At 38.7% G+C, this 21559-nt stretch overlaps 1 protein-coding gene across 1 annotated transcript in view; it reads right to left on the bottom strand.

Annotated features, from left to right (window-relative positions):
• Nucleotides 1-21559, bottom strand: part of ADGRV1 (adhesion G protein-coupled receptor V1) — a 534581-nt gene that overhangs the window by 452729 nt on the left and 60293 nt on the right. Inside the window, exons 17-23 of the mRNA XM_055138625.1 lie at nucleotides 20232-20498; nucleotides 16111-16237; nucleotides 15294-15511; nucleotides 13889-14632; nucleotides 9685-10058; nucleotides 3545-3721; nucleotides 1227-1407 (exon numbers count right to left, since the gene is read on the bottom strand). Coding sequence (XP_054994600.1) covers nucleotides 1227-1407; nucleotides 3545-3721; nucleotides 9685-10058; nucleotides 13889-14632; nucleotides 15294-15511; nucleotides 16111-16237; nucleotides 20232-20498 — 2088 coding nt within the window. The remainder of the gene's footprint in view (nucleotides 1-1226; nucleotides 1408-3544; nucleotides 3722-9684; nucleotides 10059-13888; nucleotides 14633-15293; nucleotides 15512-16110; nucleotides 16238-20231; nucleotides 20499-21559) is intronic.

The following is a 21559-nucleotide window of genomic DNA, read 5'->3' as shown; positions in this document are numbered from 1 at the left end:
AGTGATGATTTTCCATTCAATTCAAAGAAAGTTTCTTTTAAAATATAAATATTAGTAGCAAGAGTGATAGTTTTAAAACAAACATTCAAACGATTACACTCTTATATTTAACTCTCTGAAATTCATTGCTGAACTTAAAGTAGAATACAACTAATGGAATAACTAATGGAAACCTAAAGAATTTGTAGTATATAGTTTTAATTTAACTACAAAAATCCAAGTTGAAGAGCCAGTAAGATTTCCAAGGTGGGTCTTTTAAATGTACTTTAGTTCTATGAAAAAAGTATTACTTTAAATGTAGGAAAAAAATCTTTCAATTTATTAAAAGTGGCATCAGTAGTAGTCTCCCCTTCAAGAAAATTGTTGCTTTTTACAATAAGATAAATAGAGATTAAAATAAACAGTGCTGACTCTACATTATAAGGATTAATAAGAGGTAAATTTAACAGTACCTAACTCAGGTGGTGATATCAGAGCACCATAGAATATTTTCAAACTAAAACTAAAGCTGCTGATAGTTGTGTGACAAGAACTATGAAACCTTTGGGAGTTATTCTGAGTCTATATAATGTAAACAGAGATTGGGCGGCCGCTGAAGGTCAGGTACCAGCATGTCCAGACATGCTCAGACATGCTTAGCCTATGCTCCCTCTACCAAGAAGATTCAGAGTTGACCCAGAGTTGGAACTACAGCAACCATGGCTCTACAACCTTCCTCTTGATTAATCTCACCTTAATATTGCACCAATCATAACTCAACAAATAGACTAATTTGCATAACTGTTGCCAATCCAAACTTGCCAGGCTTCTAATCTAACCCTAATTTGTTTAGCTGATCAGAGTGAGAACTGTCATCCCTTTTCTCTGCGAATATAAGAACTGTCCCTTCCAGTTAATTCATAATAGAATTCAAGACCTTCTTTGAAGCTATGGTTCTTAAAAAAAAAAAAAAAACCAAACACTTATTTTACTTTCAATTAGTTTTCCTTCATGCTGGAATGACACATGAATGTTTTTAATAATCCTGTACTTGTCAAAGACATTATTAAATTTCAGGAGTTGGTCTTTATATTTTCCTTCATAAGCAATGACCCTTAAAACTGCAGCCTGGAAGTCCAAGGATACAAAGGAGTTCTACTTGAATCATTTGTAAAAAGTCTCTTAAAAGTTCTGCAATGATACCAAGTATAGCCATAGAAGATTTTTCTCTCAAAAGGACAGGTTACCATATGGATGATCACTAGCTTTGACAGTAATATCTGTTGTTTCCTTTTCTGGATCTATGCTTGCACCACTGGTGGGTGTTGAACCTAATTTCCCATCTCCAGGAATTGCAGAAACCAGTGTCACACGGAAATACTGATTAAGCTCAGGAATATCATCATCAAGAACATATATATTCAGGACCTAGAAATATAAAAATAAAGATATATGAGCACCATAAAATATAAACCACTCACCAGAAGAAAATAATGTAATATCAATACAAGTTACTGATTAATGTGGAATACTCTTATTATTCATTTATTTGGGGGCTTTAGGCACACCCGAAACACTCAAGGCCGACTCCTGCCTCTGTACTAAAGGATCACTCCTGGTGAGGCTCTGGGGACCACATGGGGTGCTGTGGGTTGAACTCAGGACATCTGTGTGCAAGGCAAGTTCCCTATACACTGTACTATCTCTTCAGCCCCATACTATTTCCAAATATACACACAGATATACAAAAAGTAAGTCATTAATTATCTAAACGAGTGCTGAGCAGTTAACATTTTCTGTCCAAATAATTCTATTAATTTATCAATATCATATCACCTATAACATGGTGGTTATTACTTGGTTAAAAAAACTATACTTGGGGCTGGAGAGATAGCACAGCGGGTAGGGCGTTTGCCTTGCACGCGGCCGACCCGGGTTCAAATCCCAGCATCCCATATGGTCCCCTGAGCACCGCCAGGAGTAATTCCTGAGTGCAGAGCCAGGAGTAACCCCTGTGCATCGCCAGGTGTGACCCAAAAAGAAAAAAAAAACTATACTTTAGGGGCTGGAGCAACAGCACAGCGGGTAGGGTGTTTGACTTGCATGTGGCCAACCCGGGTTCAATTCCCAGCATCCCATATGGTTCCCCGAGCACTGCCAGGAGTAATTCCTGAATGCAGAGCCAGGAGTAACCCCTGAGCATCGCCGGGTGTGACCCAAAAAGAAAAAAAAAAAAGAACTACACTTTAAATGTGAAAAGAGATAGTCTTTTGGTCTTTTGATTAATTTTAGGGTTATGAGAAAGATGGGCTTCCTCAGTTTTATATTTTATCCAATAGGTTCTAAATCCTTTAGAACAGAGATTCCCAAACATATTTAGTTTGGGTGTAGAGCGATAGCACAGCGGGTAGGGCATGCGGCCGACCCGGGTTCAATTCCCAGCATCCCATATGGTTCCCTGAGCACTGCCAGGAGTAATTCCTGAGTGCAGAGCCAGGAGTAACCCCTGTGCATAGCCCTGTGCATAGCCAGGTGTGACCCAAAAAACAAACAAAAACCCAAACGTATTTAGTTTACTACCCCCTTTTCACAAAACAATATCACTCAGCATTCCCTTCAGAAAGCTGCCACAGTTTACTATCAGTTTACTATCATTCCCCTAACCTCCTCCTTCCAGCACCTACCAATATTGCCCACTTTGGGAAAACAGACTAGAAATCCCCTCAGATATTTACATACAAGCCTTAAGTTATTTTATGATTTGTTCCTGATAACCTATAAGCTATTTACATTTTTATTACAAGTGTATACTAATAAGAATATAACAAAACAATAGACTAAAGGAATAAGGGACAGAATGTCTGAGACAGGAGGAAAATATCCCAATTTCACTTATAAGAAGTGCTACACTATTCAAACTTATATTCAAAACATAAGACTATGGTTCATACAAAGTTTTTATGAAAGGCTATAGATCATTGAATTTTTCAAAAAAGAAAAATTAATTCCGGGGCTGGAGTGATAGCACAGCGCGTAGGGCATTTGCCTTGCATCCAAATCGAGTTGGGAATCGAGTTGGGTTCGATTCCCAGCATCCCATATGGTCCCCTGAGCACTGCCAAGTTAATTCCTGAGTGCAGAGCCAGGAATAACCCCTGTGCATTGCTGAGTATGACCCAAAAAGAAAAAAATAATTCCTCCAAGTTAAAAAAAAAATAAGCCTATAGCTGTAATATTTTCTCACTGGTTGAGTGAAGAGTACCATTAAGAACTCTATGGTTTCCCGTTACATCAATAATAATAAAAATTTCACGCTAAACCTTTGGTCTACAATAGTTTTATTATATTGGGATTGATTAAGAAACTGGTAAAACTATAATACATGTTATTGAAACTTCTAATTTTATCTTTGGCATTATACAAAATATTTTATACTATAATTTAATTAGTCATCTAAATATTGCAAATCACTTAAAGTTTTCAAAAGCTGCAAACTAATTAAAGAGTAGAAATACATTAGAAAAGGCTCTCCAGGAAGCTTTCAAAGAGACAAAGTACAGTTTACCTCTGATCGTTGCCAAGGGAGGAATGTGATAGTGCCACTGGCATTAGCAAAACCATCAACAAGGTAATTAATGCCATCAGATTCGATCTGTGAGATGGTGTAGAAAACATGCACATAATCCAGAGCTCCTCTGGTTCGCTCCACCACACAAGAAACAGTGGAGCCTTCCTCTGCAATCTGCCATTGACAAAAGTTATAGATACACATTAATTTGGTCAGAAAATTGCAAAGCTTTCATGAATGACATCCTATAAACATAATTCTATAATTCATTACAGTATGGGAGACATCTCCACGTTCTTTGTTATATTTTTGGTACAACTAGGAAGTCGTATTTTTCCTCATTCCTTTAAAGAACATACAAATCAAAAAAGAATTATAATTCATTATCTACACATACATTTTATTCATGGATACCACCTGTGTACTCGGCAGTGTGCTAGATGCTCTGGTTACAAAAAGATTTTTGGAAAAGAAAAGGGAAAGGGAAAAAGGGAAAGGGAAAGGGAAAGAAAAGGGAAGGGCAGGAAAGAAGGAAAGTGAAGAAAAAATAAGGAAAGGGAAAACACTGTCCTTTCTCTGGGTAAGTCTAGAAAGGAAAATAAACTGATTTTTATGACAGCTCAGCATTAAATGTGACTTCAGACCAAAGATGACACAAATTAGAGGTACAAAGTGGAATGAGACAGCATCAGGGAGGACTTTCTAAGCATGGACATATGAAAATATTGTGAATCTGGTGAGATCCTTTTAAGGACTGTATCAAGTGCCCACTGGGAAGCACTAAGAAACTCTAGGAAGGGAACTGCAGGTCTATTATAGCTTTTTATGTCATGGTTAATACATTTTTATATTTTCCTCATATGTACATATATTTGCATGCATGTTTTTATGTGGAAAATATTTTTATCTAAATATTTAAAATATTTGAAAATGATATGGAGCAAAGAGATGGAGTCTCTTTAAGAATGCAGTCTTCATGGCTGGAAGACAGCACAGTGTAACTGTCCTGGGTTCCATATGGGACTCTGGGCACCTTCAGGAGTGATCCCTGAGTGCCGACCCAGGAGTAAACCCTGAGCACTACCAGTGTGTCCCCCAAACAACAACAAAAGAGCATAGTCTTTATATTCTTAAACTCTCAGTCACTTCAATTTTAATATTAGCAAATGAAAAGTCAAGGGAAAAAAACTCTATAGTACAAAAGTAAATAAGTAAAGGATATACTTACATAACCATATCTCATTTAAAACCAATAAATCAGAGATGGAGTACATGGATCAAAGAGATAGAGCAGATGCAAGGATGTCTCAATAGCTGGATTTGATCTCCAGCACCAGCTGACTCCTGAGCACTGTCAAGTGAGGTTCTGATGGCCGTAGACAGGAGGCCCTAGAGACCTCCAGAGCCTCGGCTTGAATACAAAGCCATCAACTCACAGTGCCCAACTGGATCAAGTAGCACTGGGAATCCCCACAATTTTCAAAATAACCCAATACAAACACACAAGGTACTTTAGGCCATGTAACAAGGGTATAAAAAGTTATAGAAATATGCAATTGTCTTGATGGCATTTAAAGACTGGGTAAGGTGTAAAGGCAAGTATAGATGAGAAGAAGATTAAGTACAGTCACTTCTGCCATGTTCCAATGTAACTGAACTTTGAGCATAAAAAGGATTTCACATTTGTTTGAATGATTTCATTCTCTAGACACATCGTGAATATATGGGAAACGGAATGCATGGGATTATGCATAGCCACAAAGGCATGCACATCTCAAAGATCTCAGATCTATGTCTATGTTTTATGTCACATTTGCTCACAATGAATGTGATCACTTCCCTTCTAACTTCAGGTCAACTTTCCTTCACTTCAGAGACACAGAAGATGCAATTCTTCTGATGCCCAGATACACAAGCAAAAGAGAATTTTTCCAAGGAGGAATAATACTTATTATAGCATATTAAGATTTTAAGTATGAAATATTGAGTTAATGTAACTATGAAATATTTATTGTATTTTAAATATGAAATATTTATTGTGTAAGCTAGGCAATTATTTTACCACTGGTCAAGTATTGAATAGTGTTCTCTTAACCTCATCTTTCTCATAAATGATTGCATAGGATGGATGGTGTGCCAAAAGGGAATGTTGGATACTCACAAGTTGGAATTAAAGGTTTATTAATTTAATTTATTCAAAATATTAACTCTAATTAAAAGTTGGAACAGGATTATGGAGAAAATGTATTTCTATTGTAACTTGAATTAAAATTCATGCTTTTTCAACAGGTAAGTAGATATACCTCTAGGCAAAATAAATGTTTTTATGAAGCATTTTGTTTTTGTTATATGTTGTCTTTGTTGTTACATGTTAATTTGTTCTATTATATGTATCTAGATACTACATGTAACAAAACCATTAGCACTCACCATTAGCACTCTTCTTGTAAGAAACTAACTTACACTGTTGTTTTCTCTTTGTTTAATGAATCTACCAAACCTTTTATAAAAGGTAACAGAAAAGTTTCTAAAACTTATTTTCATATAAAAACAATGCAGTATTCTATGAACTGGTCTTCTCTAATGAAATAAAAGATTGAAGCTAAACAATAGAGATCCAATTAAATTTTTATTTGTTTTATGGTTGGGTGATGATCTATAATATCAGATTGTACCAGTATCATATATCTAAAAGAACCTATTCACATGACATATGGTAAGCACTTAAAAATAAATACAATACAAGCTGATAGAATTTTCTCATTTTCACAAGTACCTTCCTTTTAAATTTATTTGCAATGTTTATAAACATAAAATTAATGTATTATTTAAAAAAAACTAAAGAGTTGAGCCAGTTGCATGACTCACTACAGACTGAAAAGTAGTGACAATCGCCACCTGTTGTGCAGAAAGCCCTGGCTCAGCTCTCCAGTGAAGCCAAATAAAGAAGGCAAGGACAGCTCACACGAATCACTAGAAGTCTCAGTTCCTTATAATTTAGTGTTACACAATACTCCAGTGAGTGTCAAAATAAGAATTTAAAAAAATGGAAAAACAAGAGCCAGAGCAATAGTACAATGAGTAGGGTGCTTGCCTTGCCCACAGTCACCTTGGGTTCCATTGCCAGAACCACATATGGTCCCCCAAACTCCACCAGGAGTGATCCCTGAACAAAGAGCCACACCGGCCAGCATGGCCCAAAACCAAACAAAAACAAAGAACAAAAAATGTGATTTGGGGCCAGAGCGATAATACAGCAGGTAGGGCATTTGCCTTGATCCCATGTGGTCTTCCGAGCACTGCCAGGAGTACAGAGCCTGGAGTAACCCTTGAGCTTCGCCAGGGGTCACCCAAAAAATCACCAAAAAAATGTTATTATGCTTTCATTTTATCCCTTTGCATGTGTGAGTGTGTGTGTGTGTGTCTGGGGGAGTATCAAGGGTCCTGGCACATGGGGCAATTTTCCGAAAATAAAGCAGGAACTCTACTACTGAGCTACACATATAGTTGTCTTTCCCTCAATAGCACTTTTTGCCATATGAATTCATGAAAGGTAGAAAATAGCAATATAACTCCAAGGGACTTTTTTTAAAAAATTACAACTTAGTAATTGCATATCTCATAGAGAGTGTTTTACATTTTAAAGGTTTGTATAAGGTTTTTAAAGGTCATCTAGTGCCAGCGGCATTTTTGGAAGAGACTTCAAAAAGTTTTCAATGTCATCGCTTCAATGGTATAAAGGAGAAGAATCTAAAGAAGTGCCAATGTTTTTTAACTATGCAAATAAACAAGTTACTAGGGCCCCAGCAATAATACAATGAGTTGGGCATTTGCCTTGAATGTGGCCAACATGGGTTGATCCCCGATATCCCATATGGTCCCCTGAGTTCTCCAAGAGTGATTCCTGAATGCAAAGTCAGGAGTAAACCCTGAGTATTTCCGGGCCTGGTCAAAATATCCAAATAATAATAATAAATTTAAAAACTAAGGTTTTTTGTTTGTTTGTTTTTTGGGTTTTTTTTTTTTTGCTTTTTGAGTCACACCTGGCGTTGCACAGGGGTTACTCCTGGCTCTGTGCTCAGGAATTACTCCTGGCGGTGCTCAGGGAACCATATGGGATGCTGGGAATCGAACCCGGGTGGGCAGCGTGCAAGGCAAATGCCCTACCTGCTGTGCTATTGCTCCAGCCCCTAAAAACTACGTTTTAAAAAAGAAAATATTCTCTAAGATGTCTGTGAATCTGAGATTTAAATAATGACTTCTGAAAAATCAGGCACAAGTGTTCCAAGTATAAACAACGTATAAACAATGTATAATTAAGCATAACCAAGTATAGATTGAAACTCAAAGAAGGCAAGTCAGCCTGAAACCTACTGAGCAAAGGAAAATCACACAGTAGTCAAGAGTCACAGCAGGGCAAAGCTGTGAAGTGAGGGGCAGGAGACATAGCACAGCGGGTAGGGCATTTGCCTTGCACAGGGCCAACCTGGGTTCGATTCCCAGCATCCCAAATGGTCCCCCGAGCACCGCCAGGAATAATTGCTGAGGGCGAAGCCAGGAGTAACCCCTGAGCATTGTCGGGTGTGACCCAAAAAGCAGAAAAAAAAAAGCTATAAAGTTACCTGAAGGGGAGCTATTTTTATATGGCTTCATGAAGTTTCTCACAGCCATTTAAAAGAAAGGAATATATAGCTGAGACTAAAGATGCAGTGGAGAAACATCGCAGCTTGAACATCGCTGGTTGCCAGTTCAAATTCCATTTCCTCTCAGGGGGCGGGGGATGGAGAGGAGGAGTTATGTCTAGGTTAACATTTATTAAGCATTAATAACTGTCAAGCTTTGTATATAAGATATGATGATCCTGTCTCATTAAATTCAAGTTGGGTTATTTTCTCTGATGAGGATGAAGACTCTTTTTCATCCTCCAAACAGAAGACTAGACAATTTAGAATTTGCTGCAACTAAATTATGAATTGGCAGAAAGTGTATAAAGCTAAATATTCCAACTCATTTGATGAATACCTATATAAAATATTATTTTAGAATAATTCCTAACTTATAAAGTTTTGCAGTATTTGTAACCCCTGGGCTACAATATTCTATTTGAGGCATCTAAAAAGACCACTACTTGAACATCTTTTACGACTGTCTCCAAACCAAATCGCTCAGAAACAGTAAGACACGAAAGAGAGCTGTGGTGCAGCAATAGCACAGTGGGTGGGATGCTTGCCTCACACGTGGCCAACCTGGGTTTGATATTTTGATACTCAGCACCCCTTATGGTTCCCTGAGCCCCACCAGGAATGATTCCTGAGCTTAGCCGGGTGTTGCCCAAAACCCCCCAAAAAATTCTTAAAGATCCAGGCACATGATTTCACTCATAATGCAATCTACGCACTGGCTTTTTTATGCTTTCCCCATTCATGTTTCCCTTAATCATTTCAATCATTTCAATCAACACACTTCTCAATCTATCTGCATTAACTTGCAAAGGAGTCTCTGGTTCCTTGGCAACCTTTCATGGACACTGAGCTGCTGCTGTCACACATAACACCTGTGAAGGAAGCAGTTTCACGAGATCTCACATTACTGAACAAGAAACCAAGACGATTATGCATCTTTGAAAAGTTGGAAAGAACTGATAAGGATAGTAAAACAGCCTAATGAATTAGGCTGGCCACAACATTGGTAGGAAAGGTGTTTTTACACCCAACATGGAAGGATATAACTACTTAGGTACATTTCACATATAGAAAAAAATTCAAAAATTCTATTTTTATAGTTTCTAATACAATCATTCACAGAAACTTTCATCATGTTTTTTCATTTATATGGTAGCAACATAGTAGCAAAATAGTACATTAAAGGGCAACATAACTATAATTCTGTGAAGTGCATTAACTTTAAAATTGCTGAAATTTAATATGCTAGTTTAGTACTTTCACCATCTCATGGAACTTCTAATTTAAACTATAAACTTAAAAGTTGAATGTCCTTGTAATTTATATATGCATCAACTGATTCTTGCATACTTCTGGGGTCCTATATTCAAGCAATTCCAATTTAAAAAAAAAAACTCCTTAAATCCATCAACAACAATTTCTTTAACTCTAAAATCCTCCAAGCTCAGTACTTACCTCTGGTATACAAGTTCCTGTAAAACCAAATAAGCCATTGGCATTATCACTTTTTTGTATTCTTAACTTTGCTATGGCATTTTCTCCAGAAATGCGAGCTCCTCCATATACGGAAACTAGTTTAAGAATAAACAGTTCTTCTCCTTCTTCTTCATTGTCATCTCTTGCAGAAATAATGAATGATTTGTTTGTTTCTCCCTGTCTGAATTCTAGATATCCAGAAACAGGATATAAATCATTCTTTGCTGGCATGGCATGAAGTTCATAAATTTCTTCGAGGCTCAGCTTTCTCTCATAGGACCTCACATCTTGCATTAGACCTGTAAATCTACTGTTGCCATTTATTCCAGCTCCAATTCTCAGTATTCCAGGACCTGAAATTAGAAACACGTTAAAATGTCACATGAGCCATAGCCGTGCCATCCTAAACTACAAGAATTATGTGGAAAATGAAAAAATTAGTATTGAAAGGTGTTATTAGATGAGTTTTTATGTAAATAGAAGAAATTGATGGCTTCTGTTTGATGAAAAATAAAACAGTAACTAGAATTTAAGATTCTTTAAAAATCCTGTTTATGACCCAAGAATAGTAGAGATAAAGACCAGGAGGTCTACTCCATGGCTTGGAAGCCAGCCTCAAATGCTGGGGAAAAGGCAGCGCAGATTGAGAAGGGAACACCAAGTAAAGGGTATTTGGAGGACCAACTCAGGTTGAGAGATTCGAGCCGAACTTAGACTATAAATTGAACACAATGGCCACTAAATGCCTCTAGTGCAAACCACAACACCTAAAAGGAAAGAGAGAACAAAAGGAAATGCCCTGTCACAGAGGTGGGTGGGATGAGAGGAGTGGGTGGGGATGTGGGAGGGATACTGGGATCATTGGTGGTGGAGAATGGGCACTAGTAGAGGGATGGGTACTCGATCTTTGTATGACTGAAACGCAAGCACAAAAGTATATAAGTGTGTAACTGTACCTCACAGTGATTCACTAATAAAAAATTCAAAATAAAAACCTATTTCTGTGCACACACATGTAAAAATATATACACACATATATACATATATAGTATATATGTACTATATACTATATATAATATATAAATATATACTATATATACAATATATATACTATATATCACTGTCACTGTCATCCCATTGCTCATTGATTTGCTCGAGCGGGCACCAGTAGTGTCTCCATTGTGAGACTTGTTACTATTTTTGGCATATCGAATACGCCACGGGTAGCTTGCCAGGCTCTGCCATGCAGGCAGGATACTCTTGGTAGCTTGCCAGGTTCTCCAAGAGAAGTAGAAGAATTGAACCCGGGTTGGCCGAGTGCACGGCCCTACCAGCTGCACTAGTATATGGTACATATATATATATATATATATATATATATATATTAGTATATATAGCAAATATGTAGTGCCACAGCCATGCTCAAGGCCACTGTCCACACGTTCAGACGAGCCTCACTCATGAAGGAACCGGCAGAGAAACCCAGGTGTGTAGGACCTGGGGTCGAGATCTCCAAGACTGCTCAGATCAGGACTGGGCCTCTTCCACCCAGATTCCCCATTTTCCAGTAGCTAGGTAGTCACACCCAGAAACTGTCCCTGGTGCCGTATAATCCCATCAACGGCCAACATCCAGAGAGTTAAAACCAAGCTTCCGAAGCATGAGGCTGCGGTTCAGCTGCACGACATCTGATAGCCTAGTTCTCCCTCTTGAGAACCTGGCAAGCTACCTAGAGTTTATTGCCTGCACGGGAGAGCCTGGCAAGCTCCCTGTGGCGTATTGATATGCCAAATACAGTAACAGATATATACATACCTCTCGGAGAGCCCCAAAAGCTACTGAGAGTATCCCGCCCGCATGGCAGAGCCTAGCAAACTCCCCGTGACATATTTGATATGCCAAAAATAGTAACAATAGGTCTCATTCCACTGACCCTGAAACAGCCTCCAATCATTGGGAAAGACTAGTAAGGAGAGGGTGAAAGGAATAGAGATGTTACTGATGCCCGCTTGAGTAAATCGACAAACAATGAAATGACAGTGATACAGTGATAATGATTTATTTGTATATATATATGTGTGTGTATATAAATGTATATACATATATAATATATACATAAATACATATACATATATACCTATACATATATAAATATATAGACGCTATATATAAGCGTGGGGTTTTTTTGAGAAACAATTCTTTCATGGCATTTGAAAACTGACTTATAGGCTTAGTAATAAAATTACTCAATTCACTGGCTTTTTTTGTGAGGACCTCTCAAATTGTACTCATATTGACATAAAAACAAGAATAACTTTAAACTCTGAAATAATAATATAGGTGGAACTGGTGGTGTTACTGAGAGAAAAAAAGGCAATGGGATTTTCTTGATCTGGGGCTGTTTAGATGGGTGCTAAAGTGACTAAATTTAAAGTTTTTTTAAAAAGTCATCTGTTGGGGCCAGAGAGAGTACAGTCGGCCTGGACTCAATTTCCAGCACTGAATATGGTCCCAGGAGCACAGCTGGGAGAGATCCCTGAATGCAGAGCCAGAAGTAATCCCTGAGCTCTGCTGGGTGTGATTCACAGAACATATTTTTTTACATACTTGTGACATATACACTTATGTATTTTATAATGTGCTACTTACTCTATTTCAATAGTGAGAATTTTATCAATTTTATTTGTAACTTGCTAATTGTAGCACTGTCATCCCGTTGTTCAATTTGCTGGAGCGGGCACCAGTAACATCTCCATTGTGAGACATGTTGTTACTGTTTTAGGCACATCGATTACACCACGGGGTAGCTTGCTAGGCTCTGTCATGCGGGCGGGATACTCTCGATAGCTTGCCAGGCTCTCCAAGAGGGACAGAGGAATCAAACCTGGGTCAGCCAAGTGCAAGACAAACGCTATACCCGCTGTGCAATCACTCCAGTCAACTTGGTAATTAAAAACACAAATTACTTGCAGTCAGCTAAACAAAGAAAAGAAATACCAGCTGTGGGGCAAAAGAGGTAATAGAGGGGTTAACGTATTTGATATTATGATATGATAATGCCAATTATCATATAGTTTCCCCAAGCACTGCCAAGAGTAATCTCTGGTCACTCAATTACAAATAGGCCCCAGTACTGTCAGGTATGGCACACAAAAAAATAAAATAAAAAAAGAGAGAAACAGAAATAGTTGTCATTTCTCTCAGTCTTTTCCATTTTTTGTTATACCATAGCACCACCCAAAGGATCTCTGTTAACAGATACATTGTCTTATCTAAGCTAGATAAATGATTGATAGACAGATGGATGGTGAATGTCAATTCACACAAACAAAAGAGAGAATAGTCTAATGCTAAATAGCGATCAAAGTACAATCCTTTGAACTGAAATCAGTGTGTGCATGTTCTCTTGTCTGATTTTTTTTCTAGGAGATAAACATAGTAAAATACTGAATGTCCCAGTGTGAAGAAGCTTCAGAATGAAAATATTCATTAAGCTATAACTTTATAATGTCTATTGAGCTTCTTATGAAATTTTTTTTAAAAAATCAAATCACAATAGAGGGGAGCTGAGAAGCAACTGGAGGAAGCAATTATGGAGGAAGCAATATTTGTGGTTTCATGTGCACACAAGGAAACTGCATATGATCCAGCTTATGAAACAAAGTTTCTCTTCAAATCATTCCATATAATTCACCAATTCACCTTTTTCATACCATAAGCCCCTGTCATTCCTGGGTTCTGAAATGTGATTTTTCTCACCTAATTCTGTTTCTGATTTATGCCCTCCTCAATCGAACACTACCAAGTACCCCAGATACTGTACTCTGCTTCCCACTCCTATATCTCAGTTTGTCCCTCTGCCTGGAATATTATTCCTCCTGCCTCCTACTCCCACAAGAGGAATAAATGCCTTCCTTCATAATTACATTCTTTCTCCTTAGAGTGCATTAAAGAGCTCTCTGTCTGCAGATCTCTCTTTCAGTCTACTCCAGGGTACCCTGGGGGCAAAGACCGAATCACTTCTGCCGCACTCACTACAGTGCTTATGATCACAGCAGCCATGTAGGCTAAAGGAAATTAAACTAATATGCGAGCAGAGTTTATATCCCTGTTAGCTTTTGTAAAGAAACAAAAACATTTTTTATCAAAAATTCAGGGTCCAAGTTGTAAAAGTGATACTCACCATCAGTAATTGCTTCTCCTTTCAGACTCCGGATTCCTCTGGGCACTGCGTTTCCATCAAGGTAGAACTCAATGATGCCATCATCCAGGATAATAAGAAGGTGAAGCCAAACATTTTCCTCTAAATACTTCATGACTGTTGTCTTGGCAATATATGTAGCATTGGAACCCAAAGTTTTATAATGAAGGGCAAGTGTCACGTGGGTTTCATTTGTCTGAATTTTTACCCCATAGTAGATGCCTCCATTACCATCATCCTTTGCTAAAACAAATCCATTTGTATTGGCACTGGGCATTACCCAAGCTGAAAATGTAAAGTTGGCAATCGAATTGTTCCTGGAAGGATGGTATTTGGGATTAACAGTTCCAAACGCACCCTCTAGTCCACTGAAGTACAGCGCATCAGTTCCACTGTGATGACGCCTCATGTGAGGCTGTAGATGGACGGTGCTGGGGAAAACTCCAACCAGCAAATAATCTATCATTGGAGGCAAGCCAGCAGCGAACTCACTTGACAATATTTCCCAGCCTACTCGTACGTCGCCAAAGACACCTTGCTGCCTCAAAACGGTAAAGTTGGTGATATAGGACATGTCATCTTCTGAGAAGACATCTTCAGCCATTTCTCTTTCTAAACACCCTGGATCCAAGCTGAAAATTCCAAAAGGGTCGTCATTGAATGGAATCATTACTGTCACCTGGAGGTTAACTCCTGCCAGTTGGCCTCCAGGCCCTGGGGACCCACCTGCAGTAAAAAAATATTGATCATGAGTCAGAAACAAAAATTTGAAGTATTTTTTAGCATACGGTGAAGAAGAAAAGAATTTGGGGAGGAAACTTCTGGCTAACTAATTTAATTACTGATCAAAGAGCAACAAATTGACCTTATGACTTTCCCCACATTTTCGGAGGTACTATGATTCAGCATAACTTAGAGACCAGTTTCTGTACTTAAAACAAAAGTAACAGAAAAATATCTATTTTAAAAATTTTTGAAACAAAAATGAAGTTCTATGGTACAGCGTAACTTCACTAGTATTTTATTGAAGAAATTGCATCTCTTACAAAACATCTATAATTTTTACAACTTAGCCAAAATAAATGTTTGATTTATGAGAAACACTAGGGAAAACATAGGGCACTAGGATTCAAATCCAGGTCAGCCACGTGCAAGACAAGTACTCTACCTGCTGTACTATCTCTCCAGCCCTGCCAAAGAAAATGTTCAAAGTAACACTCCATCGCAGAGGGGACTTAGAAATTTAAATTTATTTAAATTTTTATTTATTTTTATTTAATTAATAAAATTAAATATTTATTATTCCAGTGATTGTATTGCCAGTACACCCTTAATTACTTAAATACAAAAGGCCAAATTGGAGAGTTAAAAATAAAAAATAACACACCTGAAATATTCACAAGTTTTAGAATATAAAATTCATTGAACTCAGGAATTCTATCTGGATAAGCATGGAGAATGACTGGTTTCGTTCCTTCCCCATCCATAAAATCAACAGTCCCGGATGTTTCATGGAACTCTTGTCCTGGATGCAGGGCAGTGTCATTCTGAAGAAGCTGCCATGCCACAGAAACATTGCCGAAGTGTCCCCTGTGCCTCAAAACCCTACATAAAAAATTAAAGTAAATTAATATTTATGAAATATGTTTAAATAGTAGCAAACAAAAAATGGCTTACTGTGCTATCTCTAATACATATTTTTCTCTTTAGTATTTAAAATAGAAGCCAGCCAGCCCATACTGAGCAATCACGATGTTAAGCTTAAGTGTGAGGTAAAACTTTGAATAACAAAAGGCAAAGTCTTCAAAGTTCAAACTTAAAGAGAAATTCTAAACCCAACTGAAAAATATTTTGATGACAATTGGCAAAAGTTCTTCAAAAGAGTACAGGGTGAGGTGAACTACATAAATCTGAAAGGATAATTTGAGAAAGTCTTGGAAAATTTGGCTATCTTGGAAATGATGAAAATTGGAAGCTCAGTGAGAATGATGGGGAGAATAATATTCTCTTACCAGAGAATTAATCACTTTACTTTTTAAACAAATGGCAACAGGTATAAACAAAGTTTACAATTTATTTATAGAACCAACTTTGACAACAGTCCACTAACCAACATTTTTTATTTTGAATTTTTTAACAAAATTAATCTTTTGCATAAATATTTTTTATCCAATTTTAAGTTTGTTTTATTCAAAGATTCTTACCAAAATGCATTGGTCTTTCCTTCTTCTACTGCTTTGTCTATGGGCTCCAAAGAAAAAATGCCATTTGGGTCATCATTAGCTTCAATAATTACTGTAGCTACTCCATGTTGAAATACTACAGTATTACCTACATGAAAAATCAAAGATTTAAATAACAAAAAAACAATTACCTTATTGTTATACTCCTATCTTTGAATTAAGAAATGATTTATGATTAAATTAAAATTTCAGAAAGAATTTGATTGTTAATGGAAACTATTGATTATTAATGGTCATAAATGAGAACGGCAGATGCCAAAGTAAGCTATGTGTGATTCATCTTTGAGGAAAAAAATTCAATTACTTTACTGAAAAAATTTAATGACTTTACTGAAAAAATATACAAGACCCTTTTCTTCAAAATAAGAATACCGCTTTAATAGTTTAACTAGAAACCAAAAAGTTTCACTTAATGTCAAATTCCTGAAATAGATTATTTCATTTCATAAAGTAATAAATGATTTAGTATAATATAAAGATACTCCTATCCATATTACTTGGAATCACTAGTTGAGTATTTCCCATTAGAGCTCTGAGTTCTGGTAGTAGAATCTGATCAAGTCATTGATAGAATAAGTCAATCTTCGTGGTGCTGAATTTGACTCCTTCTATTCCAAATCTGTACATGGCATATTAGCCCCATTGCTGCCTATAAAATAGGCCTCTTCTCATCCATAATGCTCATCTTTCCCATCTTTATTCACTTGACTTTCTCCACTTTTGGTGTCCTAGCTCAAGGAACAATGCTTCCAAAATTCTTCCCCGAATACTCAGATTAAGCTAAACATGTTTTCTTCATCAACCATGTTGCCCTTATATCCCTTCACACACTTTCAACATCTTTAACAATAGTCACCTTATATTAGGACACATGCATGATTTTGTTATAAGTTTCTAGGACAAATTCTCATTAAGCAATTCCATACACTAGCAGAGTAGAGGCTCAGAAACTGTTGCATAGAAGTTAGTTAAGAATGTTAACTGAAATAATGGAAATAAAAATTTCAAAATTAGATTAAGATTAGAAGGAAACATCTAAAACATTGTAAAAGTAGAAATGCTATGTAGCAGACGAGCACATTAAAAATAATTTACATAGACAAAGGGTGGAGAACATCTAGTTTGCATGCTTTGTACTGCATGTGAAATTATGTGGCCTTGGGCCTTGTTACATGACGGCACAGATGCAGATGTCTCTTACTTGTTGCCCCTGGTCCACCTGCCTGTATAGAATGGTCTGAAAATTAACAGAAAAAAGGTTCCCCACCATGATATAGATACAGTACCATATCTCACCTTACTTGATAAACAGTGAAAGCAAAGAGGACAAAGCAAAGAAAACAAAACTAAACAGCAAATCACTGCATATGAAACACTGATAATGGAGAATAAGAATAACAGAGAATAAAATCTATCATCAAATCTAACAACAAAAATAATAAAACATAACTTGAATGGGGCTCTGCAATCATATGTATTAGTTATATAACATCATAAAGGTGATACTAAAACTTCATTCTCTTTCTCCACTGGGAGGACTAACAATATTTAGTAAGGGTTCTAAGGATGGTCACACACTGTGCTGCACTAATCCCACCTCAGCGCCATAATCTGTGTTAAACACTATCAGGAACAAACACCTAGGGCCAGAATTCAGTTCTATTATGGGATATTGTCTTTCCACCTCTCCCCTCATGAGCCCTGAAGGGTTCTGAAGGGGCTTAAATGTTTCAGTCCTCAAAAAGGAGGAGAGAAACAAGAAATAACTGAGAACAGATGCAGAAATCACAGATTCTAGAGATCTACGTCCTTAAACGTGAAGTCATCAGCCCACATGTCTCTCAAACACTGTAGGCTTTTGTTTCTCGGCCTTCCCACCCCATCCTGCCCACTTTCTCCTTCTCACCCCTCTCCCAGGCCCCTCCAGTCTCCTCCCTAGTCCCTTCTGAACCCTCCTAGTCCCTTCCCAGGCTTTCCCTAGGACCCTCCCAACCTCCTCTGCCCCACCTACTACCTGCAAGCTTCCCAGTGCCTAGGACCTGCTAACAGGCGCTGCTGTGACCACTGCAGCCATAAGAGGCTGCTCCAAACAAGCAGCTGTTTGTTAGTGGGACGTTCCAGGGCCTCCTGGCAGCGGGGGAAGATGCTCGGCAGGAGCAGGCGTGCAGGGGTGGGACTGAAGCTGCTCCTTTCGGCCAGGGCTGCATTGACAGGCCCTGGAGGGACCACAGCTAATTGACAGGGCTCCTCCTGGTTGACTTTGCTTTTTTTTTTTTTTTTTTAGTTTTTGGGCTAGACCCACATGGCAGTGCTCAGAGTGTACTCCTGGCTCTGTGATCGGTGATCACTCCTGGTAGGGTTTTCAGGGGACCATATGGGATGCCAGGGATCAAAGCCGGATCAGTCACGTGGAAGGCAAATGCCCTTTCTGCTCTCCCATTGCTCTGGCCCCTGCTTGGTAACTCTGTAAAGGACACTCAGGCTTACTCGAGGCATGCTGGGGTCAGTGGGGGTTGGCCTGACCATATTCCCAGGGGAATCTGGGGGACACGGCATACCTCAGGATTCAGCTCAGCCTCAACCTGCAGCACAGACAGGCAACTGGACCTGTCAGTTTGCTCTGCTACACCACTTCCTACAGGAAGCCTCTGGGGCTCACAGCTGTAGTTCAGATGATTTGTGTGCACTTCGTCAGCCTTGGCTGCCCAGCTCTGACCCCTCTTCACTCCTTGGGCCTTAACGTCTGATTTAAATCATAGCTTTTAAGTTAAGAAGATACAGGTTTTAAGGGGTCACGAGGATCAAATCTTCAATTTACTCTCAAAAAGTTCAGGGGAAAATAGTTCTTTATAGTCTTCAAACAATAAATGTAAGGCAGCTCTAGCACCTCTGTTTTATCAAAGATGGAATCAAAACATCTTGGTTTCTTCATAGTATGAAGATGGTAAAAAATAATCCATCTTTCTTCCTTTGTAAACTGTCGTTTACTGTGGGCACAGTCCCAGCATCTTATCCACCAGATTCCCCTCATTCAGCTGCTGGGTGGCAGGGCCTAGAGTTACAAACCCCTGATGCCCTAACCCCAGACATGACCAGACAAGGAGTAGAGTGGCTTTGGTTAGAATATTTTAATTCCAAGCTCTTTAACAGCCAAGGTCCTAGAGACACACAAACGAATCTCGGAACTGAGAGACTCTTAGCAGCAATGGCCCTGGACTTTGCATTAGCCCATTTTCCCTAGGCCACCCCAGATGGGAGCAGGTGCCGGCCTCCGCCTGTTCTCCAGGAACCCCAGGGCCACCATCTTCCAGAGCTCATTGGAAAACCCAGGTATAGGGTAGCAGTAATGGTAAATGCCAGGCCTCACGGGATAGGGAGGAGCCAGTCCTTCTCCTCCCCTGCCCTGAAGGGACCCTGAGATGACACCCACAAACGGCCCCTGCCTACTTATTAAGCAGCTTAACAGCCATGATCCCAGAGACACAGAACACTTGGAGCCTAGCGGCTCTTGGCAAAGATATCTCTAGACCCTAATTATTAAAATTTTAGAATTCCAAGACCAAAGGGCCACGATATGCTACTCATAACCAGCAATACAAAACAAACTGTCTAGCATTGCCTTTTTGGCAGGTTGAGTGTTGGGGGAAATTCCAAAACACAGGCAGGGGTAAGGTTGGGATGGGGTATACTGGGGTTGTGGGTGGTGGAAAATGTGCACTGGTGAAGGGGTATTTGATCATTGTATGACCGAGACTCAAACATGAAAGCTTTGTAACATGAAATCACTGTTCTCACGGTGATTCAATAAATAAAATTTTTTAAAGAATATTTCTATTCCGTATATAGTATCGTACTTCCTATTTGTGCCATATTGTGAAAATACATTTAAAACAATGACTCAGAGCTCAGCAGGGGACAGGAAGATTCAATGTAACATCTGTCTCCCCATCCCTCAAGAAAGCAAAGGAAACAATTTTGCTCTTAACAGTCACAACAGACTCACTACTTAATGAAGTCCCAACACTACTTAATAAAGCACTGGGGAAAAAAATGAGGCCTGCCTTAAAATATGACGCATTTACCTGTTGAATTAAAGAGGGTTACATAAAAGAGCTCATCGGTCTCCGGGATATCATCTTCATTAACAATTACAGAGATGTTCTGTTCTCTACTTCCAACAGCAAAAATGAGGAGTTCCCCCTTTTCAACAGGAATAAAGTCTCCCTCTCTCGAGTCAGCCGTCCCATCCACGGTGGCAAACAACACAACACAGGAGGCATCCAGCGATCCATTTCGGAGGACTTGGAAGCCAGCGGTCTCGCCTTCCTGAACCCTCAGTACACGAGGCTCTGAAATATTCATAGAGGAGGAACGTGAGCTTTTCTGATGGCACACACTTTCAGAGAGTACAGCAACCCCTGCGCGCCCTCCAGAAAGGCCCTCCTTTGTCTTTTGTTATTTATCCAACTCCTACATGAGATTTCCGATGACTTCCCATCAATGACTCTTCTTCCCCGAATTCCTACAGAATCCATTGTCTTCACACTCAACTTCTCAGTAAATTACCTATTATCTGAACTTCTATGCCTGCCCTTTCCTAGTGTAGGTATTTCTTTGATATTAAGTCGCCTTAGATAAAGTTTTAAAATATAAATTAATTTTTTAAAATAAAGACATTTAAAAGATCCCTCCTATTGCAAACTGAATAGCTTATAAGGGGGTTAAGAAATATAGGGCTGGAGCGATAGCACAGTGGCTAGGGCATTTGCCTTGCACATGGCCAACCCGGGTTTGATTCCCAGCATCCCATATGGTCTCCCAGCACTACCAGAAGTAAATCCTGAGTGCAGAGCCAGGAGTAACCCCTGTGCATTGCCCAGTGTGAACCAGAAAGAAAAAAAATTAAATCCCAATTATGTGCATTGAATGAAACCAGAACAGGGAGAAAGCTCAAAGGGTTGAAGCATGTCTGGCATGCACCAAGCCCCACATTCAAATGCTGGTACCACATGGCCATCCCATGACATTCTGCCAGGTATGTCCAAGAGGCCTCCAGTGCCTGGAACAGACGTTTGGGTCCTGGCACAGAAACATCAAGGCCACACAGGCATGTGAGAAAGGTCAGGCGTGGTCGTTAGACACACTGGACACTATTTGGGAGGTCATCACAGTAAATAAAGGTGAAAAAATGAAACTAAATGACATACCAAAGGGCAAAGGACATTTTGAAATGTCTAAAGAAAGCTGATGTCTAAAGAAAAATGATAAAATATGGAGACAGCTTGATTTATATAGTCCCTTAGTATCAGTTACTAGAGTGACTACCCACTGGGAACAATGCTCACACCCTACAGACTACATCTGTGAACTGAAAAGGAAAAAGAAAGTTTCTTTTTTCCATAGAAAGGAA

This window comes from Sorex araneus, chromosome 1 (genome assembly GCF_027595985.1).
Source record: "Sorex araneus isolate mSorAra2 chromosome 1, mSorAra2.pri, whole genome shotgun sequence".
NCBI classification, from domain to species: Eukaryota; Metazoa; Chordata; class Mammalia; order Eulipotyphla; family Soricidae; genus Sorex; species Sorex araneus.
Note: the sequence above shows the minus strand (reverse complement) of the source record. Positions and strands in the feature narration are given on the sequence as shown.